Below are 25,021 nucleotides of genomic sequence, written 5' to 3'. Positions count from 1 at the left end.
AAACAACAAAAACAAACCCCGATCGTCGCCCCCTCCCGAGGTGCTGCCCCAAGCATGTGCTTGGTAGGCTGGTGCCTGGAGCCGGCCCTGCTTACCACGCAGCTCCGAATGAGGAGGAGCTCAGGCCCCGCCCGAGCCACGCCGCTTTAGCTCTGTCCAGGGCCGCTTGTGGGTTACCCCTGCCTCTCCTCTCTCTCAGCGCCTCAGTGCACCGCATCCAGAAGCTACCCTGGCCCCTGGACAGTGCTGCAGTGGCATGGCTCCGGTGGGACCAGAGCTCACAGCCCCGCCCGCTTACCATGCGGCTCTGAGCAGGGAGGAGCTCAGGTATGCTCCCTGATAAAATCCTGCAGGCTCCATTGTTGTTCCACCTGCCAGGTCAGGAAGGCCTGCTTCTCGGACTGTTGGGCCAACTGGAGGAGGGGAAAGTGATCAGGAACAGTCAGCATGGATTCACCAAGGGCAAGTCATGCCTGACTAACCTAATTGCCTTCTATGACGAGATAACCGGCTCTGTGGATGAGGGGAAAGCAGTGGATGTATTATTTCTGGACTTTAGCAAAGCTTTTGATACAGTCTCCCACAGTATTCTTGCCAGCAAGTTAAAGAAGTCTGGGCTGGATGAATGGACGGTAAGGTGGATAGAAAACTGGCTAGATGGTCGGGCTCAACGGGTAGTGATCAATGGTTCCATGTCTAGTTGGCAGCCGGTATCAAGTGGAGTGCCCCAAGGGTCGGTGCTGGGGCCGGTTTTGTTCAATATCTTCATTAACGATCTGGAGGATGGTGTGGACTGCACCCTTAGCAAGTTTGCAGATGACACTAAACTGGGAGGAGTGGTTGATACGCTGGAGGGTAGGGATAGGATACAGAGGGACCTAGACAAATTAGAGGATTGGGCCAAAAGAAATCTGATGAGGTTCAACAAGGACAAGTGCAGAGTCCTGCACTTAGGACGGAAGAATCCCATGCACTGCTACAGACTAGGGACCGAATGGCTGGGCAGCAGTTCTGCAGAAAAGGACCTAGGGGTTACGGTGGACGAAAAGCTGAATATGAGTCAACAGTGTGCCCTTGTTGCCAAGAAGGCTAATGGCATTTTGGGTTGTATAAGTAGGGGCATTTCCAGCAGATCGAGGGATGTGATCATCCCCCTCTACTCAGCACTGGTGAGGCCTCATTTGGAGTACTGTGTCCAGTTTTGGGCCCCACACTACAAGAAGGATGTGGATAAATTGGAGAGAGTCCAGCGGAGGGCAACAAAAATGATTAGGGGGCTGGAGCACATGACTTATGAGGAGAGGCTGAGGGAACTGGGATTGTTTAGTCTGCAGAAGAGAAGAATGAGGGGGGATTTGATAGCTGCTTTCAACTACCTGAAAGGGGGTTCCAAAGAGGATGGATCTAGACTGTTCTCAGTGGTAGAAGATGACAGAACAAGGAGTAATGGTCTCAAGTTGCAGAGGGGGAGGTTTAGGTTGGATATTAGGAAAAACGTTTTCACTAGTAGGGTGGTGAAGAACTGGAATGGGTTACCTAGAGAGGTAGTGGAATCTCCTTCCTTAGAGGTTTTTAAGGTCAGGCTTGACAAAGCCCTGGCTGGGATGATTTAGTTGGGTTTGGTCCTGCTTTGAGCAGGGGGTTGGACTAGATGACCTCCTGAGGTCCCTTCCAACCCTGAGATTCTATGATTCTATGACCAAGGTCTGCTTCATCTCCTCCTGCTGCTTCACCAGCCATTTTAGGGTCTCTTCCATCTCCAGGGTCACCAACCACAGTCGCTGGCGTCAAATCCTGGATGAGTCCCCACATGTAACACCAGTCTAGGCACCAAAAACACCCAGAGACCAGCTGAGGCACTGCACCCGTGTCCTTTTATTGTTTGTGTCCGTTCCCACCACCTATTATTTACAAGTATTTACAGAGACCAACATTCCTGGAGACTACTAGCCTCCCAGCCAGCAGGGATCTCGACCCCAGACCCCTCCCTTTCCTGTCTCTTAGCCAGCTTTATAGGGCAGGCTGGCTACCCAGACCTGCAGGTGAAGCCACTCTGGTAATTAGGGCATGGCCCCTCAGCCAGCCCAACTAACCCTTTTTCCTCTTGAACAGGGCTAACGGGCCTGGCTTGCCTTTCCTAGCCAGCACCCTGTTGTAGGTGCCACAAGTACTCCTGTTCTAAGCAACTGAAGCTCTTCGAGTTCCACTGAAGTCAAGGCACTTTGCTGAAGTGGGGACCTCAGTAAACAACCAGCTGGCTGTAACCTTGGTCCTTCTTTATCCATCTCCTACGCACCGCTGTTTGCCCCTGCCCCCTGCCATGTGCCAGGCTGGAAATTACATTGCCAGCCCATTGGCACAAGGACCAGGGTCTAAATCTTATCATTGAGCGTTAGTTGCCTAGACACCCTTTGAAGATATAGGCCCATGTCATTACATCTGAGCCTAGCACACTTCTCCCTGAGGCCCTGACCCCACACCACCCCTTCTCCCTGAGGCCCTGACCCCACCACTTCTCCCCAAAGCCCTGCTCCCACCCTGCCCCTTCTCCCTGAACCCCTGCCCCCATCCCACTCCTCCTCCTCAATCCCCTGCCCCCACGCGGCCCCTTCACCCCGAGGCTGTGCCTCCATCCTGCCCCTTCTCCCTGAGTCCCCCACCCCACACTGCCCCTTCTCCCCAAGGCCCTGCTGCCACCCCACCCCCATGGGGGCCTGCATGTACCTTAAAAATAGCCTTGGTTTAATGATGTCCCAACATGCAGGTCTAGTACCCAGAAAAAGTGGATGATTGTGACCTAAACCTGACGAGAAATGTTACGCTGAGTTTTATATTGCCTGCTCCGACCAGAGTACAGCGTACTGCCAAAGACAACGGCAACGCCTGGCAGGTTGTGTCAGGCAGAGTTGTAGCCCATGAAGGGGTACCTGCATGCACTGTCTGCCTGTCGCTCTCTCACAGACACACACACATACACGCTACACAAGGTAGGCTGTGCATCAGCAGACATGTCTCGTCAAGCGACCTGGCTCTAGGCTCTGTGTTGCTTGGCCCAGTCAGCAAATTCAGCAAAAATATTTCTTTTGAAAATTTGGACCAGCTCTAATAATAACACAGGAATGGCTGTCGCTCTAATTCCCAGATTTATCAAAAATAAAACTCCACAACTCAGTTTACTTTTATTTATTTAAACTCTATATGAAAAATAACAGGGTTATAAAGAGGTCACAAATGTGTTGCAAACAGAAGTTTGTACTATATAATTTCAGTATTATGACCCTCCAGAGTGCAAAAATCTTGAGTCAGGTCCCATAAAAATGGAGAGATTTGTTCCAAAACCATGATTAAAAAATAAATAACTTTGGATTCTGTTTATTCACCTTCTGGGTTTTCAATCTTTAGGATGCACTTGGGTCACATTTTTTCTTTTCTGAACAACCATGAATGCCAGAAACTTACTTATTGTTGTCATGGAAGCTGAGAGTCTCATATAATCACGTTACTCCAGCAATTGAGGCTTTGCATCAAATGTCGCCAATCTCCTGATAAAATGCAAGCATGGGCAATGTTGTGTGAATGTGTACAGTAAATGGAGATATCCTTAGTCATACTGAGCAGAGAATTGCTTAATCAGATTTTCTTCTGAAAATTCTCCTCTCCCTGTCTCTAAATTGAACAGTGCCAGGGTGGAAGATGGTGGCACATAAGAACGGCCATATTGGGTCAGACCAAAGGTCCATCTAGCTCAGTATCTCGTCTTCTGACATTGGCCGGTGGATGTTGACAGACAGACACCCGGTCTGGGGACCAGTCCCATCCAGAGCCTCACAGCGCCTGCCTGATTCACTGTGGTGTTACTCCAATTTAATGCCATTCTCCAAGGGCTTATGCTGGTGAATGCCCTTCCAGAAGGATGTTATCAATGAAAGAGAAGTCAGAAAAAAGCCTCAAGACTGATTCAAAGGTTAGAAACCCTGCCGCCTAGTGAGAGACTCAGGAGCTCAATCTCTTTTGCTTAATGAAGAGAAGGTTACGGGGTGACTCAGTCACAGTCTCTAAGTACCTTCATGGGGTGCTGGGGAGGGACTGCAGGGAGCCAGGGTCTTGCCCACCTCTGATGCCTGCAGTCCTTTTGTGATGTCAGGACCCGCCTGGTCCTGGCCCTTTATGATGCGTCACTGGAACAAACAGCCCCTCAGGAGAGATCCAGCCACAGCAGCAGCAGGGAGTGTAGCATCTCCACCCCCAGTGCGCGTCCAGACCGTCCTTCCCAGCATGTTTGACGCGGTAGTGGGGATCGTGCAGAGCTGGTTCTGTGCCTGCTGGGACAGCTCCTGGGTGATGTACACCTGCGTCCTTCTGGTCCCGGTCATCTGGGTGGCCATGGTGACTCAGCACAGCTTCTCCTGGAGAAGCAGGATGGTAGGAGGACCCTCCCCAACCCCCCTCAGCCGCAAGCTGTCCTGCGCTCTCAGCAGAGCTTGCCTGGACACAGCCCCATGGAAGGGAGGGCCCGAGGCCCCCTGTTCTGACCAGGCCCTGTTGGGCTGATGGGGCACACCCACAGAGAGAGACAGGGCCACAGACAGAGCTCGTGGCTCCATTCATTGGTTGTTCCTTACTGCTCCGACCACCGGCTAGTGCTCGAAATGCCAGGGCTCTCCCTCGTGGTCCCAGGGTTCCTGGCACCCCTGGCACTAAGCCGGCTCTAGCCAGTTATTTCCCTACACTGGGGGAAGCTGAACAAACCCTCCCAGCTCCCGCCCAAAGCCACAAGCTTTCCGGGTCCCTGGCCTCCCAGCCGGCCAGGGAGAGGGCAGGCAAGAGGTGTGGGGAGAAAGGGGGAATCCAGGACAGATATTTGGGTTTGGTCAGTTGGGGATCCTGCCCAGGGCCGGCTCTAACATTTCTGCCACCAAGCAAAAAAAAAGAGCGCCGCCCGACCCCTCCCCGAGCGTTGCGTCGCACCGCCCAAGTCCCCGACCCCCGAGCGTCGCGTTGCGCCGCCCAAGTCCCCGCCCCCGAGCGTCGCGCTGCGCCGCCCAAGTCCCCGCCCCCCCGAGCGTCGTGCCGCCCAAGTCCCCACCCCCCCGAGCGTCATGTCGCGCCGCCCAAGTCCCCGCCCCGAGCGTCACGTCACGCCGCCCAAGTCCCCGCCCCCGAGCGTCCCGTCGCACCGCCCAAGTCCCTGCCCCCCAGCACCCCGTCGCGCTGCCCAAGTCCCCGCCCTCCCAGCGCCGCCCAAGTTCCCGCCCCCCAGCATCGCATCGCACCGCCCAAGTCCCCGCCCCCCCCAGTGCCGCCTGGCCAAACCAAAAACAACAAAAACAAACCCCGATCGACGCCCCCTCCCAAGGTGCCGCCCCAAGCACATGGTATTGAGCCAAAGGTGTGGCATAGCAAAAATGATTGTAAATGGACACTTGCAATGAATTTGTTGTTATTGCTAATGGTAATTTTTGTATCTAATGTGCTGCTATTACCAAGAACTGTAAAAATGAACAATGTGCCTAATCTTTTGGCAAGAGATTATAAAAGGCTGATGCCTCAACTCCATCTAAACATAGCACTGATGGCCGATCCCTGCTGTGGATGTACTCCAGAGACTTGATTTGAACCTCCAGTTCCGCCAGTTCAGCCAGCACCAGAGAGAGACTGCCATATTGGAAGGGCGCTGAAGATCTCTTCCCCGAGGGCTGATGTTCGCAGGCCTGCTTTGGCTACCTGCAGCAAGCAGATAACTGCCAGGAGAAGGATCCCAGCCTATTCAAAGAACAGAGTGCTTGCTGCTTGGTCAGCTCAGGAGGGTGTGAGGACATAAATGCCAAATAAGCAGCGCATGCTTTCAATGCATAGGATTAGTGGCCCGTGTACCTTTCAGTACTGAAGAAATCTGTATGTTAGATACTGTTATTTTTCTTTGACTGGTATGTGCTGTATTGCTGTAATGATAAGAGCATGTTTCGATTTATGAGGCGTCTTAGTTAACCCACGGATTGTCGTCTTATCAACAGAAGGATTTTTTTTGTTTAGTTTGAGCAGCTTTACTACACTGTGGTGTCTTTCCTCCACATCGGAGCAACTCAGGCTACTGGCATCCCCAACTGTCCCAATTTGCATATTTGTGGTGGTCTCCACAGGTGGGAGTTCCGCTGTCAGAACAGACTGAACCTGCTCACTGTCCCTGCAATACAATGGAATTATTACGGGTACGGGTGTAATCAAAGTTTGGTGGGTTACACTCAGGCCAGGCCCTTGTCTCTGGCTCTTTAACGGAGCCCTGACTCTGCTCTCCCAGGAGCCCCTCTCTGCCTGAACACTGGTTGCTCTTACAGGCCCAGCTCACTAGGTGACATCTACCCTGTCTTTCCATCCAGACTCCATGGAAGACTGGAGAACTGAGCAGGATTATGACATCACAGGTATCAAGGAGGCTGAACAGCTGTAACATAAGAATGGCCACACTGGGTCAGACCAAAGGTCCATCTAGCCCAGTATCCGGTCTTCCGACAGTGGCCAATGCCAGGTGTTTCAGAGGGAATGACCAGAACAGAGAATCATCAAGTGATCCATCCCCTGTCATCCATTTCCAATTTCTGGTAAACAGAACCTAGAGACCCTCAGAGCATGGTGGAGCATCCCTGCCCATCTTGGCTAATAGCCATTGATGGACCTATCTTTCATTAAATTATCTAGTTCTTTTTTGAATCCTCTTATAGTCTTGGCCTTCCCAACATTCTTTGGCAAGGAGTTGACTGTGCATTGTGTGAAGAAATACTTCCTTTTGTTTCTTTTCGACCTGCTGCCTATTCATTTCATGTGGTGACCCCTAGTTCTTCTGTTCTGAGAAGGAGTAAATAACACTTCCTTATTTACTTTTTCCACACAAATCATGATTTTGTAGACGTCTATCATATCCCCTGTAGTTGTCTTTTCTAAGATGAAAAGTCCCAGTCTTATTAATCTCTCCTCCTATGCAAGCTGTTCCACACCCCTAATCATTTTTGTTGCCCTTTTCTGAACCTTTTCCAATTCCAAGTATCTTTTTTGAGATGGGGAGATCACATCTGCATGCAGTATTCCTACGCTTTGTTTCCTATGGTTCTGCCAGTTACTGATCCTTGAGAGGACCCTTCCTCTTATCCCATGACAGCTTACTTTGCTTAAGAGCCTTTGCTGAGGGACCTTGTCAAAGGCTTTCTGAAAATCCCAGTATGTCAGTGCACTGCAAGGCCTTCAATGGCTTTTAAACTTTCCCATGGGGACATCGGAGACATGGTCCAGTTAACTTGTGTTCAGGCCTAACAAGAACTCAGATGCAACCTGCTGTGAGAAACTCATTTTAACAAGGATGCCCCTGTACCAGCACAGACCACAGGTCAAAATGTGTAACTTCAATAACGACGGTATTGGAAGAGCCCAAAATAACCATTACAGGAATGTATTGACTATGATCCCTTACTTCAAATGCACTGTGGCCTAGTGGATAGAGAACTAGATGGAACTCAGGAGACTTAAGTGCTAGTCCTGGCTCTGCTATTGTCTTCCTGGGTGACCTTAGGCAAGTCACTGCTCTTCTCTGTGCCTCAATTTCCCATCTCGAAAAGGGGGCTAATGCTACAGACCTCCTTTGTAACGTGCTTTGAGTTCTACTGATTGAACATGTTAGATAAGAGGTAGGGCTCTTTATTATCTTATGATATAGGGTGCTTTTCTTAAAGCGCCCACTGCTGGAGTCAAGTGATTTATCTGAGAATCTCTGCTCTTTATTTTATTTTATTTGTTAGCCAATTTTAAGCCCTCGTGGTTGCAAAGAGAAGCTGGAGAACATGAATTGAGTGCACCCTAGCGGCTCAGATACCAGAAGGCAAATGAAGAGGTCCCCAGATGAATGTTTTTTGAAGATCTCATTATTTTGAAGCCAATCTCATGATTTTGGTGGGGCCCAGCTCATGGTGTTGGAATGCTTGGGTTGGCGATACCATGAACGTTTTTCTGCACTGGTAGCACTAGAGAATCACTTCAGGGCTGCTTCTCACTTCAGGCTGGGAGATTCTGCCTCAGTCACAAGGGTTTTAGGAGTTCCCACAAGTAGGGAAAAAATGTCCCTTGCCTAAGGGCTTGAGAATCATAGAGCTCGGAAAAGACCCAGGGTTTTCCTGGGAAACCTGATGCCCTCTCTCCTGCCTTATTCTGAGCTCAGCCCACTTGGGCGGTTGCCCCATCCCATCTCCTGATCTAAGTACAGCATTGACACCTCACAGACTAGCGGGAGATTGCAGGAGGGCAGCCCCATTGTGACCTAGAGATGACATCAGCGCCTGCCTGGTGCCAGAGCAGCAACCTGCCCTCAGGTGTAGCCTGGGTACTTATTGCTGCTTTGAGAGTGCCTGTATTGAGAGTGTCTTAGTGCCTGAGCCCGGGGAAATGAGTTCACTCCTCCTCTGTCTGCTCTTTGTAGTCTTTTATGCTGTGCTGAGGCTTGCCAGATCTGAGGTAAGTGAGACTCCTAGAGAGATAGAAAAGCTGGATTGATGCCAGCTGAATGCAGGAACCAAACATAAGTATTTTTCAATCAGCAGGCTCGGATCAAACTAATATGGGAATCAATCAATAAAGAATTAAAGGACGGGAATATATTTAAAGCAGGTTAACAATGTTTTATGGAAAATGGGCCATGTCAAACATAGATGTAACAAACTTAGACTTGTGTAAGGTGTTGTTTTTCATAGATTCCAAGGCAAGATTGGCCCATTGGGATCTTCTAGTCTGACCCTCCTGTCTAACTCAGGCCAAAGAACTTCCACACAATAATGCCTACTGCATACCTTTTATTAGAATGTCCAATCTTGATTTTAAAAATTGCCAGTGATGGAGAATCAATCCACCATGATCTTGGTCAATTGTTCCAATGGTTAATTCCTCTCACTGTTAAAAATGGACGCCTTCTTTCCAGTCTGAATTTGTCTAGTTTCAACTTCCAACCATTGGACATGTTAGACCTTTCTCTGCTAGATTGAATTGTTTCTTCCCCAGGTAGGTATTTATAGACTTTTCCTCAAACCACCCTTAACCTCTTTAAGCGACATTGACTGAGCTCCTAAAGTCTATCACTACAAGGCATGTTTTCTAATCCTTTAATCATTCTTATGGCTCTTCTCTGAACCCTCTGCAATTTAGCAACATCCTTCCTGAATGTTAGACACCAGAACTGGACACAGGATTCCAGCAGTGGTTGCACCAGTGCCAAATACAGAGGTAAAATAACCTCTCTCCTCCAACTTGAGATTCCCCTGTTTATGCATACAAGTACCGCAGGACATTTGGATTAAAAATCAGCACTATACAATATCAATGGAGCACAGGTTAAAGGGATTGAGAACAGGCTAATGGCTAACTGAGAGATCTTAAAAAGTAATTGTCAAAGGGCTCCTCGAATGAGGGTTTTTCTAATGGGGCTCTGCAGGGATCAGTACTAGGTCTGAGGCTATTCAACATTTTTTCAATGACTTGGAAGTAAATACAAAATTGCTGCTGATAAAAATGTACTGATGACACAAAGATTGGCAGAATGGTAAATAACGATGAGGACAGGGCAGTCATACAGAGAGTTCCGGAGAGTTGGTTTGGCAAATGGAGCCCATTCAAACAAAATGCATTTTCACACAGCCCAACACAGAGTTATACATCTGGGAACAAGGAGGGCCTATTCAGATTTGGATTTCACGATCTTTAGTTTTGTATCATCTGCAAATCTGGCCACTTCACTGTTTCCCCCCTTTTCTAGATCATTTATGTATATGTTGATCAACTCTGGTCCCAGTACGGATTGTTGGGGGACCTTGCTATTTATCTCTCTTCATAAACTCACCATTTATTCCTACCTTTGGTTTCCTATCTTTAAACCAGTTACTGGTCCATGTGAAGACCTTCCCTCTTATCCCATGACAACTTACTTTGCCTAAGAACCTTTGATGAGGGAACTTGTTAAAGGCTTTCTGAAAGTTCAGGTACACTATATCCACTGGATCGCCCTTGTCCACATGCTTCTTCACCCCTGTGACATTACGCCCCATATTCTTCATAGAAATATTGTTCTATGAATATGGCATAACTAAGGTATGTTTTATGCAAGATGGGTTATGTGAGATATCATTGGAAAGGTTCTGATTTACTGAATGGGATTATCCTATCTGTATGGATGTATCATTTCCGTCGAATCGTGGAAATCAACGAATGGCTACGCAGATGGTGTCGGAGAGAAGGGTTTGGATTCTTTGACAATGGGATGGTCTTCCAAGAAGAAGGATTGCTAGGCAGAGACGGGCTCCACCTCACGAAGAGAGGGAAGAGCATCTTTGCAAGCAGGCTGGCTAACCTAGTGAGGAGGGCTTTAAACTAGGTTCACCGGGGGAAGGAGACCAAAGCCCCGAGGTAAGTGGGGATGTGGGATACCGGGAGGAAGCACAAGCAGGAGATTACAAGAGGGGAGGACTCCTGTCTCAGACCAAGAAAGCGGGACAATCAGCGAGATATCTTAAATGCCTATACACTAATGCAAGAAGCCTGGGGAACAAGCAGGGAGAACTAGAAGTCCTGGCACAGTCAGGGAATTATGATGTAATTGGAATAACAGAGACTTGGTGGGATAACTCACATGATTGGAGTACTGTCATGGATGGATATAAACTGTTCAGGAAGGACAGGCAGGGCAGAAAAGGTGGGGGAGTTGCGTTGTACGTAAGAGAGCAGTATGAGTGCTCAGAGCTCCGGTATGAAACTGCAGAAAAACCTGAGTGTCTCTGGATTAAATTTAGAAGTATGAACAACAAGGGTAATGTCGTGGTGGGAGTCTGCTACAGACCACCGGACCAGGGGGATGAGGTGGACGAGGCTTTCTTCCAGCAACTAACAGAAGTTGCTAGATCACAGGCCCTGGTTCTCATGGGTGACTTTAATCACCCCGATATCTGCTGGGAGAGCAACACAGCAGTGCACAGGCAATCTAGGAAGTTTCTGGAAAGTGTAGGGGACAATTTCCTGGTGCAAGTGCTGGAGGAACCAACTAGGGGAAAAGCTCTTCTTGACCTGCTGCTCACAAACAGGGAAGAAATAGTAGAGGAAGCAATAGTGGATGGGAACCTGGGGGGCAGTGACCATGAGATGGTCGAGTTCAGGATCCTGACACAAGGAAAAAGGGAAAGCAGTAGAACAGAGACCCTGGACTTCAGAAAAGCAGACTTTGACTCCCTCAGGGAACTGATGGGCAAGGTCCCTTGGGAGAATAACATGACGGGGAAAGGAGTCGAGGAAAGCTGGCTGTATTTCAAAGAAACCTTATTGAGGTTGCAGGAACAAACCATCCCGATGTGTAGGAAGAGAAGTAAATATGGCAGGCGACCAGCTTGGCTTAACAGTGAAATCCTTGCTCGTCTTAAACACAAAAGAACAGCTTACAAGAAGTGGAAGATTGGACAAATAACCAGGGAGGAGTATAAAAGTATTGTTCAGGCATGCAGGTGTGAAATCAGGAAGGCCAAATCACACTTGGAGTTGCAGCTAGCCGGAGATGTTAGGAGTAACAAGAAGGGTTTCTTTAGGTATGTTAGCAACAGGAAGAAAGTCAAGGAAAGTGTGGGCCCCTTGCTGAATGAGGGAGGGAACCTAGTGACAGAGGATGTGGAGAAAGCTAGTGTACTCAATGCTTTTTTTGCCTCTGTCTTCACAGACAAGGTCAGCTCCCAGACAGCTGCACTCTGCAGCACGGTATGGGGAGGAGGTGACCAGCTCTCTGTGGAGAAAGAAGTAGTTCGGGGCTATTTAGGAAAGCTGGACGAGCACAAGTCCATGGGGCCGGATGCGCTGCATCCGAGGGTGCTAAAGGAGTTGGCCGATGAGATTGCAGAACCATTGGCCATTATCTTTGAAAAATCATGGCGATCGGGGGAGGTCCCGGATGACTGGAAAAAAGCTAATGTAGTGCCCATCTTTAAAAAAGGGAAGAAGGAAGATCCAGGGAACTACAGGCCAGTCAGACTCACCTCAGTCCCTGGAAAAATCATGGAACAGGTCCTCAAGGAATCAATCCTGAACCACTTAAAGGAGGGGAAAGTGATCAGGAACAGTCAGCATGGATTCACCAAGGGCAAGTCATGCCTGACTAACCTAATTGCCTTCTATGACGAGATAACCGGCTCTGTGGATGAGGGGAAAGCAGTGGATGTACTATTTCTGGATTTTAGCAAAGCTTTTGATACAGTCTCCCACAGTATTCTTGCCAGCAAGTTAAAGAAGTCTGGGCTGGATGAATGGACGGTAAGGTGGATAGAAAACTGGCTAGATGGTCGGGCTCAACGGGTAGTGATCAATGGTTCCATGTCTAGATGGCAGCCGGTATCAAGTGGTTGGGCCCTAGGTTCGGTGCTGGGGCCGGTTTTGTTCAATATCTTCATTAACGATCTGGAGGATGGTGTGGACTGCACCCTTAGCAAGTTTGCAGATGACACTAAACTGGGAGGAGTGGTTGATACGCTGGAGGGTAGGGATAGGATACAGAGGGACCTAGACAAATTAGAGGATTGGGCCAAAAGAAATATGATGAGGTTCAACAAGGACAAGTGCAGAGTCCTGCACTTAGGACGGAAGAATCCCATGCACTGCTACAGACTAGGGACCGAATGGCTGGGCAGCAGTTCTGCAGAAAAGGACCTAGGGGTTACGGTGGACGAAAAGCTGAATATGAGTCAACAGTGTGCCCTTGTTGCCAAGAAGGCTAATGGCATTTTGGGTTGTATATGTAGGGGCATTTCCAGCAGATCGAGGGATGTGATCATCCCCCTCTACTCAGCACTGGTGAGGCCTCATTTGGAGTACTGTGTCCAGTTTTGGGCCCCACACTACAAGAAGGATGTGGATAAATTGGAGAGAGTCCAGCGGAGGGCAACAAAAATGATTAGGGGGCTGGAGCACATGACTTATGAGGAGAGGCTGAGGGAACTGGGATTGTTTAGTCTGCAGAAGAGAAGAATGAGGGGGGATTTGATAGCTGCTTTCAACTACCTGAAAGGGGGTTCCAAAGAGGATGGATCTAGACTGTTCTCAGTGGTAGAAGATGACAGAACAAGGAGTAATGGTCTCAAGTTGCAGAGGGGGAGGTTTAGGTTGGATATTAGGAAAAACTTTTTCACTAGTAGGGTGGTGAAGAACTGGAATGGGTTACCTAGGGAGGTAGTGGAATCTCCTTCCTTAGAGGCTTTTAAGGTCAGGCTTGACAAAGCCCTGGCTGGGATGATTTAGTTGGGTTTGGTCCTGCTTTGAGCAGGGGGTTGGACTAGATGACCTCCTGAGGTCCCTTCCAACCCTGAGATTCTATGATTCTATGATTCTATGATTTCTGTATCAGAAGTTAGGAATATGGGCTCTGTATAAATTACAAAAGTGCTTGCACTGGGGGAATGCCCCCAAACAGTGGGCAATCAGCCTGGATGGGCCATTAGGAAAGACAATAGGACTTGAAAGATAGTAATCTTCCTCCTTCCTGAGAAGTTTCATGGGATGCTGCTTTGACACTGCAGCGACATGTGATCATGTCACCTCATAGAATCATAGAAGGCCAGGGTTGGAAGGACCCCAGGAGGTATCTAGTCCAACCCCCTGCTCAAAGCAGGACCAATTCCCAACTAAATCATCCCAGCCAGGGCTTTGTCAAGCCTGCCCTTAAAAACCTCTAAGGAAGGAGATTCCACTACCTCCCTAGGTAACCCATTCCAGTGCTTCACCACCCTCCTAGAGTTGCCATGGAGTGTGGGGGAGTCAGGCCCTGCACCCCCGGGCTCCCTGCCGATTCACCAGGACTCTCAGCCAGCCAGTAAAGCAGAAGGTTTATTTAGACGACAGGAACACAGGTCTTGCAGGCACAGATAACAGGATCCCCCCGGTTAGGTCCATCTTGGGGCCTCAGGAGCCCCACAGCCCCCATTGGGGATCAGAGCCCTGTCTCTGCTTCCCTCCTTTCCCCAGCCAGCTCCAGTCTGCCCAACCCCCTCCGGCCCCTCCTCTCTGCTCACTCCTTTCCCGGGCCAGGAGGTCACCTGACCCCTTTGTCTCCAACACCTTTAGTTGCACCTTTGCAGGGGAGGTGTCCAGGCCATCAGTTGCTAGGAGTGTCAGGCATTCGGTTGCACTGGCCTTTTGCTTTGCTAGATACTTAAGATCTGCACCCAGCATTCCCAGCCCCCAGTACGAACAGTCCCACTTCGTCACACCTCTCCCCGCTTCGAGACCGAACTGAGCGGGGTCACTCCAGCCAGTGACCTGGGGAAGTTCGAACCCACCTACATTCCCACAGAGGCCCCAGGGCCCCGCCAGTAATGGGGGAAGCGTTACCCCAGGCCATTCCAGTTTCCTGCCCCGCTTTAGGTCGGGGGGACTCGAGGGCGCTCGCAGTCTGCAGCTGAGAAGGCTTATGCAGCTCGTGCCCTTTCCCCACCCCAGTACCCCTGGGGTTCAAGCTGGGCTGGGGGCTTCTCCCCACGTTCCAGGCTGAGGGGCTGCGCTTCGGGCTCTCTTGGTTTAGAGCCCCCCTTTTGACCCTGGTCCCCCTCTGGAAAGTCTCCTCTGTGCTGGGCAAGGGTCCTACAGGCATTTTCCCCCTGTCCCAGGCCTTCCTCCTCCCTCCCCCCCCCGGCAGGGGTCACAGGAGCGGCAGTGCTGCCGGACATGGGTAAAGACCCCAGGCCAGTAAAAGTTTCGTAGCAGCCGCTGCTGGGTACGCCAGGCTCCCTGGTGGCCTGCGAGGGGGATGTCATGGGCCCGGCACAGCAGCTGGCGGCGATACTTCTGGGGAACCACCAGCTGCCTCCTGATCCCCCCTGACTCCATTTTCCCTGGGGGAGCCCATTCTCGGTACAGGAACCCCTTCTCCCACAGGAACCTTTTCCGGCCACCTCCCCCCATGGTCTGTCCCCCACTGAGGTCGGCCAGATCCCTTATCTTCCGCAAGGAGGGATCTTTCTGCACCTCGGCCTGGAACTCAGCAGCTGGGACAGGGATGGGGACCTGCTCTCTCTCACCGGCTGGGTCTGAGGCCGCAGCCTTTCTGAACCGTGTCCGTGGGCGTTCCCTCCCCACCAGGTCAGGGCCCTGCACCTCGGGCCGAGTACCCTCCCCGTTGTCAGGGTGCAGTGCCCTGCGCCGACTCTGACTACGGGTCATGACCAGGGCACCCCGGGCGTTGCTTGGCCAGTCCTCGAGGTCCCCCCCATTAGCACCTCTGTGGGCAAATGGGAATGTACCCCCACGTCCTTGGGGCCCTCCTTGGCCCCCCACTTCAGGTGTACCCTCGCCACGGGCACCTTGAATGGGGTCCCACTCACACCTCTCAGGGTCAGGAAGGTGTTGGGCACCATCCGATCTGGGGCCACCACCCCGGGCCGGGCCAGTGTTACCTCTGCACCCGTGTCCCAGTACCCAGTGACCTCCCTCCCGTCTACCTCCAGGGGAACAAGGCACTCTTTCCGGAGGGGTAGCCCCGTGCCCACCCTGTAAACCCAAAACTCAGGGCCGGGAGCATCCAGCCCCTCGGAGGGGCCGACCCGGGGCCCCCCTCCCTCCTTTGCAGGTGGTACGCGGCCAGCCCCCCTTTCCTGCGAACGCTGCCCCTCATCCGGCTGGGTATCTACCAAGTTGACCTGGTGTGGGGTTGGTCTGCTCAGTTTGTCCCGGAGCTTGGGGCACCGTATGTGGCCTCGTTGGCTACAGTGATAGCAGCCCATGTCTCGTGGGTCCCCTCGAGTGGGACGGCTGGACCTGATGCCGGATGTTTCCCTTTGGTGGGGGCTCTCCCTCGGCCCCTTCTGGGAGGTCCCATGGTGACTCTCTCTCTGTGTTGAGGCAGACCTGCTCTTTCGAGACGCCTCCCTATTATCCCCTGCCCGACTGTCCATGTATTGGTCGGCCAGCTGGCCTGCATGCTGCGGGTTCTCCGGCTTCTGGTCCATCAACCACAGCCTCAGGTCAGACGGGCACTGCTCATACAGGTGCTCCAGTATGAATAGGTCAAGCAGGTCCTCTTTAGTTTGGGCCCCAGCTGTCCACTTGCGGGCATATCCCTGCGCCCGGTTGACCAGTTGTAGGTATGTGACCTCCCAGGACTTATGTTGACTCCGGAACCTCTTCTGGTACATCTCCGGGGTCAGCCCAAACTCGCGGAGCAGGGCCTCTTTGAACAGGTTGTAGTCCCCCGCCTCCGCCCCTTTCATTCGGCTGTACACCTCCATGGCGGTGGAGTCCAGTAAGGGGGTGAGAAACGAGATCCTGTCTGCAGGGTCAACCCGGTGCAGCTCGCAGGCGTTCTCAAAGGCCGTCAGGAAGGTATCTATGTCCTCCCCCTCCTTACGCCGGGCCAGGAAGCTCTTATCAAAGCTCTTTGTAGGCTTGAGTCCCCCCTCACTCAACGCAGCCGGGGCCTTACTGTTGTTCAGCTGGGCCAGTTCCAGCTCATGTTTACGTTGCTTCTCCTTCTCCTCCCGTTCCTGCTGGCGCTGGTTCTCCTCGTGTTTACGCTGGTTTTCCTTCTCCTCCCGCTCACGCTGGCTTTGTCTCTCCTCATGTTCCCTCTGTTTCTCACGATCCTCCAGCTCTCTCAGTTTTATCTCTCTCTCCCAGTCCAGCCGCCTGCGCTCCACGGAGGCCGAGCGTCGCCGGGACGATCCCCTGCTGGGGGGTGAGCTTTGCCTGGCCGATCCCCTGCTGGCCGGGGGGGTCACGGTGCCCTCGGTAGCCGCTGGGCTCCTCCTCCCTCTCCCCCTAGGCCTAGGGGTGGGGGGTCTCGGGAAGCCCTCAGCGGCCGGCTGACCACTCCCAGCGGGGACAGACACTGGTGCCTGCGCTGCCTCTGCCAGACTGTTTCCCTCAGAGACAGGGATCGGTTCAGTCACGCGATCTTCGTCCTCCAGCTGGGCAATCAGCTGGTCCTTGGTGAGCTTCCCACTGTGCAGCCCCCTCCGCTTGCACAGCTCCACCAGGTCACACTTGCGCTGCTTGGCATACATCTTCCTGCTGGCCACTCGCAGGCCGGGGTGTTCGCCGCTCCCCATGGGTTCTAGGGGGACCCCTAGTGTGCCAGTCCTTGAGGTCACCACCTCTCTGCCAGGGTCGAGCTGCAGACTCCTCCGCCCCTGGGACCGCTCGCTGCGATCCCCCGGGGGACCCTGTTACTGCAAAGTCCTTCTCTCTGGTCACACTCTCCCAGGGGTTAATCCCCCTTCGTTTTACTGCTCCCCAGTCACTTACTGCAGGAAGCGCCGTCCACGGGGTGCAGTAGATCCCACCGTTAACACCAGTTGCCACGGAGTGTGGGGGAGTCAGGCCCTGCACCCCCGGGCTCCCTGCCGATTCACCAGGACTCTCAGCCAGCCAGTAAAGCAGAAGGTTTATTTAGACGACAGGAACACAGTCCAACACAGGTCTTGCAGGCACAGATAACAGGATCCCCCCGGTTAGGTCCATCTTGGGGCCCCAGGAGCCCCACAGCCCCCATTGGGGATCAGAGCCCTGTCTCTGCTTCCCTCCTTTCCCCAGCCAGCTCCAGTCTGCCCAACCCCCTCCGGCCCCTCCTTTCTGCTCAGCTTCTTTCCAGGGCCAGGAGGTCACCTGACCCCTTTGTCTCCAACACCTTTAGTTGCACCTTTGCAGGGGAGGTGCCCAGGCCATCAGTTGCTAGGAGACAGAGTGTCAGGCATTCGGTTGTACTGGCCTTTTGCTTTGCTAGATACTTAAGATCTGTACCCAGCATTCCCAGCCCCCAGTACGAACAGTCCCACTTCGTCACACCTAGTGAAAAAGTTTTTTCCTAATATCCAACCTAAACCTCCCCCACTGCAACTTGAGACCATTGCTCCTTGTTCTGTCATCTGCCACCACTGAGAACAGTCTAGATCCATCCTCTTTGGAACCCCCTTTCAGGTAGTTGAAAGCGGCTATCAAATCCCGCCCCCCATTCTTCTCTTCTGCGGACTAAACAATCTCAGTTCCCTCAGATGGACATCATTTGGGACTGGTGGTATTTTTCCACTAGGAGGGAGTGAGGGGTCAAACTGGGAGACAAAGGATTCCTGTCATAGCCAAATCCTATTTAAGGCTTGGAAGGGAGTTAATCTAGGCTCTTCTCCACCACCTCCCTGACCCAAAAGGAAGACTGCTGAAAACACCTGGAGAAATAAAGGAACTAAACTGTGGGGGAGGGGGACAGGGGCTGAGCCCAGGCGAGAAAGATCTAGCCTGTGAAAGGAATACCTGGCTAGTTAAGCTGCAAGCAGTGCGGTTTACCTTCAAGAAACTTTGCAGCTCCCAGGCAAGTGGGCTGAACTCATGCCAAACTGTTGTTGTTTTTTGGTGTAAAAGAGCTGCCGTTTAAGGATGATATTGGGGTTATATCAGCACTTGTTTGGGTGCATTTGCATAACCCATTCATGGCTTCACCACTCAGGAGTAGCATGGCCATCCCAAATGCATGCAGATAAAACCCCGATAGCATGCATTCCCTAAATATGTATCTAGGAAACACTGTTGTCCAGAGGTTGGATTTCTCCCCCAAGGTCTGAATTCCGTGCATGGTATCTGGGGTTAGTTGCATACCCTGCAATCCTAAAACCTGCAGAGTTTTGTCATCTCTGCAGGAAAGAGAACTTTGCAGGCTCTCTCCTTCAATGCTTATAAACTCTGCAGGCTCCGGGTACCAGCAATCGCTGTTTCTCCAACCCCTGGATTGTTCCAGTGACCCCCTGTTTTGGGTTGTGCTGTGTGCCCTACATTGTCTGCATCACAGGAAAGCACAATGCCTACCCATGAGGCCTCATAGTGCAATAGTCTTCCACAAAGAAAAACTTCCCCCTGGCCCCACATGGCAATCACCTCTGGCTCATTGTTCTCTCAGGTTTATTGAGGAGTTCTCTTCTAACCCTGCTGCTTTCTCTGTGTGTGGCAGGCTCTTCGGAGGAAGAGGAGACACAGAAAGAAAAAGCAGAAACCAAAAGGTAAGCAGCCCCTGACCCCACAGCTGTGGTGGCAGACTCAGGCCCCATGCAAAGCAGAGAAATAGGGTCTATTCCCCCACCTGCCTCCCCTCTTCCTGCGAAGGCACAGTCATGCCCAGAGTCGTGCAGAGGCACTGGCTGGGGCTCCATTCACAGGCTGCCTCTGAAATCTGGGGCAATAGGCTGCTAGGAAGCAGAGGGTGCCCAAGCAGCTCAATGTCTCCTTTATGTCTCACTTCTGGCAGCTTTTGGGTGCTGTGAGGAAGAGCTGGAGGAGGCTGGTGCATCCCTAGAGACATGGTAAGCAATGCCCCCCTCCATAAATCTGCAGTGGGTCAGTCCTCTCCTTTAGCATCATGCAATTCACCCCCACCCGAGTAATCCCTCCCCTGCCCCGACCTATGTACCACGCAAGGAACTCTTCTCCTTTAGACTCATGCAATTCATTCCCACCCAGCAGAAGTTGCCATCTCTAATCCACCCCCCCACATCATACTGGGGAGGGATAGCTCAGTGGTTTGAGCATTGGCCTGTTAAACCCAGTGTTGCCGGCACAGAGGCCCGAGGACAGCAACAGTGGTTCGTTGCCCGGTGTGCTTCGCTCCAATAAACACACCAAGGTGGAGAAGCAGACAAAGTTTATTTGAGCCCAAATAAGGTGCAAGGGAGACATAGCAATCTCAAATCCTGCACACAGATACAAGCCGTTTTTCCCTTCTTATACATGATTTCAGCTAAGCATTCTCATTACCCCCCTCTCCCCCTCTCCCCCCACCTTTCACTCCCATGCAGCAAATACACTTTGCAGTAGCAATTACATTAAGCAGTTAAGTCATACTTGGCAAAAAAACACTGTTAGTCTATAAGGTGCCACAGGATTCTTTGCTGCTTTTACAGATCCAGACTAACACGGCTATCCCTCTGATATTTAGCTCGTTAGTAACTCTTCTGTGAACAGTTATCTTGTTTTATTTCTTTGATCTGTTATTTTGCCCCTTAGCCAGAGGCATACAGGCCTCATTATTATTTCCTAGTACCGGTGTGAGTGGGGTTGCACTTGATAACTAGCTGTTACACATTCCATTCTATGTTGCTAGCTTGTTAGGTCGATTAAAGTTCAAACATAAACATGGAAGCGCTTTGGTCAGACATGGAGTGACTTTAGTTCATTCAGGCCTACTACAGAAGGGCTTCATTGATACTGTGGTTTTCCACCCTCCTGAGTTACCTAGAGTCATGCCTAATGACACCAACACCAGGGTTATGAGTTCAATCCTTGAGGAGGCCACTTAGGGATTTGGGGCAAAAAATTGGTCCTGCTAGTGAAGGCAGGGGGCTGGACTTTCCAGGTCCCTTCCAGTTCTAGGAGATTGGTATATCTCCAATTATTAGCGTGGGTCATTCCCTTCCTCAAGCATCATACAGTTCATTTAACCTGGGGCAGTGGTGGTGGAGGGGTAGATTGTGTTGTGACTGGACCATCCTCCCCTCTTGGGAGGGGGAGAAAATGTTTTCTGGGAGCAGCCCCGTGCACCCCAGGGAGGTGAGGTGGACAGATTGGGCAGAAGGCTGGCCTTTCTGGTACAGTGAGTAGGGTGAAAGGGATCCAGCAGCACTTGTGTAACGGCCCCTTCTCCAGTCCCCCAGCAGGGGTTCCCAGCAGGATTTGAACCCTGGACCTTCAGCTCTGCAGCATAAAACACCCCTTAGAGCTGAAGAGGTAGCTGTATTAGTTGGCAGCTATAGTAGACTGTTATCCTATATGTTGATTAGCTTCTGTGGGCGGGACATGACACACAGGCTGCCAGTAGGATACACTCTCACCTCCTCAGCACTAGACAGGGCTCACCTAACAATCCAGCTAACCCCAAACCAGAACATCCAAGGCCTGGGTATTGCAGGGGAGGAGGCTGCCTCAGTGGAGAATGGGACAGGGAGCCTTTCGGTGCCTCCCCTCTGGGTAAAAGAGGGCCCGAGGGCAGGGCCTGCACTCAGCTATCTGCTCTCTCTGTTCCACAGCTGCCCTGTGCACCTGGAGAAGTTCGGCTTGGCTCAGAGCCTCAGGCTGGTTGAGAGGAGGCTACAGTACGTGGCCAGACACCTGGATGAAGTTCTGATACCGTAAGGCAACTGACCAGGGGGCACCAGACTGGGGGCTGGGTGGGAGAGGAGAGTGAATGTAGAGAGGAGGGAGCAGGGAAAACCAGACACTCCAGGATCCTAAAATAACAGGGAAAAAGTCACTAAGAGGCTTTAGCTTCCAAGGTGAGATACCAGCGAAAGTGAGGTGAGGGATTATCAGAAATTAAATGCAGAGACTACAAGTTGGGGTTGTGAGTAGGATCAAATCCTTCCGTACGGCAATATCTGCCAGCAGGCAACTGTCAAGAACCTGCCCGTGCTGTGTTTGAAAGAAAAAGCAATCAAATGACACCCTGTGAGGGGGTGTCCACCCCACATAGCACTGGAAGGGGCTAAGGTGGCCAGGCAGGCCCATTAACTCCACAGGGTGCACCTGCAGGAAGAGCCGGGGAGCAGGGAATTGATTCCAAGCAGGCTCAGCTGGCAGGAACAGATGGGGCCTATAAAGCCAGGAAGCTGGCAAGAGACAGGGGCTGCGGCTGGGAAAGGGCAGCCCCTCCCTGGGAAGAGGGGGAGTGTTTGGAGCTGGTGCACCCAGAGCAAGGAGGGGAACCAGGAGTAGTAGGAAGCAGTCCAGGCTGGGAGAGGAAAGCCCAGAACTGCTGGGTTGAGGGTCCCTGGCCTGGACCCCAGTGTGAAGTGTGGGCCCAGGTTTCCCTACCAGCCCCCGAGGGCATGGCCTGGACCGGCAGGGCAGTGAACAGGAAAACTGTCTGGGTCATTGTGGGAGTGACAGTGACCACATGCGACAATTGGAAGGGGCATTGACACCGAGAGCTAATCCCATCCCCAGAGTAGGCACCAGACAAGCAGTAAGTGGGACACCACGTGATACACCCTAAACACGAGTCATCAGCCAGGACTTTCAGGACCATAGCACAGACCTCCACCACCGGAGAAACTCCGTTAACTGGGAGCAATAGTAAGTTGTTAGTCTCTAGGGTATCAGCCATTAGAACAGGACAGTTTTCCAGTGGGTTAGAATGTAAGAACATAAGAACAGCCAGACTGGGTCAGACAAAGGTTCATCTAGCCCAGTATCCTGTCTTCCAAAACTGGCCAATGCCAGTGCAGCAGAGGGAATGGCCAGAACAGGGAATCATCAAATGATCCATCCCCTGTCGCCCATTCCCAGCTTCAGACAAACAGAGACTAGGGACACCATCCCTGCCCACCTTAGCTAATAGCCATTGATGAATTTATCTAATTCCTTTTATAGTTTATAGTCTTGGCCTTCACAACATCCTCTGGCAAGGGTTACACCCACATGCTCACATCTTCCTCCCCCAAACCAATTGTTGTTAGCTAATCTTTCTATTAAAATAGCAGTAGATCCCCGATCATGCTGAAGGCCCCATTGTGCTAGGTGCTGCACATGTGCGTGTGACGAAGGGGTTATCGTTCTAGATAAAATGAGTGCCAGCTCCCCCTCTCAGTCCTTTGTTACCCAGCTGATGTCCTTGTGTCAGGGTATGGTGTGCAATGCATGCCTAGGCACTGCCCCACTGCGTTACTGTTGGAAGGCTGTGCCCAAGCCCTGCCTTTGCTCAGGAGAGCCATGTCCCATCTGTCCCTGTCTGTTCTTTCCCACAGGCCGAGTGTGTCGACATCTGCCATGAGCCAGTTCTCCTACTCCTCTAGGGAATCCACCACCTCTGCCCTCTGGAGTCCCAGCTCCTTTTCCCTGAGAGAAGCCGCCATGATTCAGTCAGAGCCCCTCTGCCACACAGGGGAGATCATGCCTGTCGGGGGCTGGGAAGGATCCGCACATCCCATCCAAGCCCAGCCTCTCACCAGGCCTCCTGCCCACAGCAGACGAGACCGGGGAGAGCAGACCATGGGTCTGGACCAGACGTCAGTCCGTGGCTTAGACTTCAACATCCGCCAGAAGCATCTGCAGAGTCAACTGGGGGCTCCTACCCCATACACAGAGTTGCTGGCCAAGATGATCCCTAACGTCCCTGCTCTGCGCCCACCAGACAGAGACCCCAGGGTGAAGTTCAACATGAGCAGGGTCCCTTTCCTAAGCTGTGAAGTCCTGGAGGAACTGGACTGTCACGTGCACACAAAGAGACGGCCTTTCTTATGTTCTTATGAGCAGGGCTTACCCCTCACCCCCCAGAAACCCCACACAGCTCTTCTGCCTCCAGCTCCACAAACCCCCATCCCGGGGGAGCCATTGCTGGATGAGCGGGACACCAAGCTGCAATTGATATTAGACACAGATCGGCCCAAATATGGATTTCCAGCAAAGGTCCCGGAGCCCCTCAGATCCAACACCAGCCCTCAGCATGCACAGGTGATCCAGGAGCCATGTGTCTGCCCCTCTGGACCCCTGCCTCAAAAGGCTCACAGGATCCTGGCATCCCCTGATGCCATCCTGGCCAGGCTTGTGCCCACGGTGGTGGTCAAGCTGCAGGATCACATTGCTCAGAAATGCTCAGAGATCCAAATGGAGGCGTTCCCAAAGATGGTGAGAGAGTCGCACAGAGATGCTCCCCTCGTGAGAGAGACGGCAATAGCAGAGAAGACGCTCACAGCCACACTCCACCTCTATAGGAGCGAGTTGAGAAAGCCCCTTACCAGTTTGAGCGACACCAAAGGGACTGAAGAGAAGCTGGAGCTGCACATGGAGAGGAAGGTTCTCTTGGGAGAAGGCTCTTGTCTGGGGCCAGGGGCACAGGCAGGTGAGGGCAGGGCAGATCATCCCAGGACCCAAAGCCACCAGGTTGCCCCAGAGGCCCCAGGCTCTGAGCAGCTAACAAGATCCACCCTTGACTCTTTCATTGCTGGGCAGGCTGCACACGACCTGCAGCTGAAGCACCTGATGGAAACGTTGAGCAGCTCCCGCCCCTTGGCAGGCCAGGTCTCAGTCTGCCAGCAGTGCCGTAAGACATATCCAGGAAAGATGAAGGGTAAGAAAACTCAGGAGGAGACATCTGCTGAGCTGCATGGTCTTCGAGACATCATGGATCCACATGGGCTCGATGGAACTGTGAATTCAAAGCTCTTCAGGGATCAGCTGCCAATTAGAGTCTGCAAGAAGTGCAGTAAGCGTCAACGGAAGAGACCAGCTGGCTCTGCAGGTGCTGACTTGCCTGGAAGATCCCATGGAATTCCACAGCGATGGACTCCAGGAGACTCCTCAGCATCATCCAACCACAAAAAGATGCCAGTGGTGTGGCTCCTTCCAGCAGACAGGAGAAAGACGCAGGATGGAATGGGGAAAACGGCTTCCAGTAAGCAACCAAAGATGGTGTCCATTGCTACAAGTACAACAGGGCTTTCGCAAGCTGGGGAGAAAACAACTGGGAGTCCTGACGGTTCTCCCCCAAAGTCACCAAAGGCCTCTAGAGCTAGGACATCATCCCCTTCAAGGAGCAAAGTTCCAATTCTCAAATGGATGTTAATGTGCCTCAAGAAAACCTGCACTAAGCTTCAAAACAAAGTGAAGTCCCAAATGTCCAAGGACTCTCGTTCAAGAACACCTGATGCTAAATTTACAAAGCCATCCCTTGGGAAGGCAAGGGCCTCCAAGGGTGTCTGGTAGTAGTATAAGGGCCCTACCATCAATAAAACACTAACCCCTCCCCTTGACCCCTCAAAACCCGCTCCTTGACCCCTTAAGCCCCAACCACCTGTCACTGGAAGTCCCACCCATGGCGGACACATGACCGGAAGCAAAGTGTGTCATGTGACCCCTCTAAGAACTCCTCCCACTGCCCTCTACCAATCAGGATAGGTTTCGCCCCCGTAGGCCTGCCCCGAGAGGAGATTTGACCAATCAGGGGGTGTTCCGGGCCAGGGTGACCTGTCCAGAAGTGGTTCGTGTGACCCCTCTAAGA

General features: G+C 52.1%; 1 protein-coding gene across 1 annotated transcript; it reads left to right on the top strand.

The window, feature by feature from the left end:
• Positions 1–4,220: 4,220 nt before the first annotated feature.
• LOC123377540 lies at positions 4,221–24,956 on the top strand. The gene is made up of 8 exons (XM_045030586.1): positions 4,221–4,422; positions 18,986–19,034; positions 19,280–19,334; positions 21,054–21,155; positions 22,770–23,263; positions 23,327–23,649; positions 23,974–24,415; positions 24,934–24,956. Exons 1-8 carry the CDS (start codon positions 4,276–4,278, stop codon positions 24,954–24,956), a joined length of 1,635 nt encoding a protein of 544 aa, XP_044886521.1. The 5' UTR covers positions 4,221–4,275.
• Positions 24,957–25,021: the final 65 nt, after the last annotated feature.

Source organism: Mauremys mutica, chromosome 9 (genome assembly GCF_020497125.1).
Source record: "Mauremys mutica isolate MM-2020 ecotype Southern chromosome 9, ASM2049712v1, whole genome shotgun sequence".
Lineage (NCBI taxonomy): Eukaryota > Metazoa > Chordata > Testudines > Geoemydidae > Mauremys > Mauremys mutica.
The sequence above is the reverse complement of the archived record's forward strand: the minus strand, read 5'-3'. Positions and strand labels throughout refer to the sequence as shown.

Coding starts and splice junctions, on each gene's coding strand:
- LOC123377540 (XM_045030586.1), top strand. CDS start 4,276: ATGTTTGACGCGGTAGTGGGGATCGTGCAGAGCTGGTTCTGTGCCTGC. Junction 4,423..18,985: donor TCTCCTGGAGAAGCAGGATG/GTAGGAGGACCC, acceptor TGTGTGTGGCAG/GCTCTTCGGAGGAAGAGGAG. Junction 21,156..22,769: donor CTGGATGAAGTTCTGATACC/GTAAGGCAACTG, acceptor TCTTTCCCACAG/GCCGAGTGTGTCGACATCTG.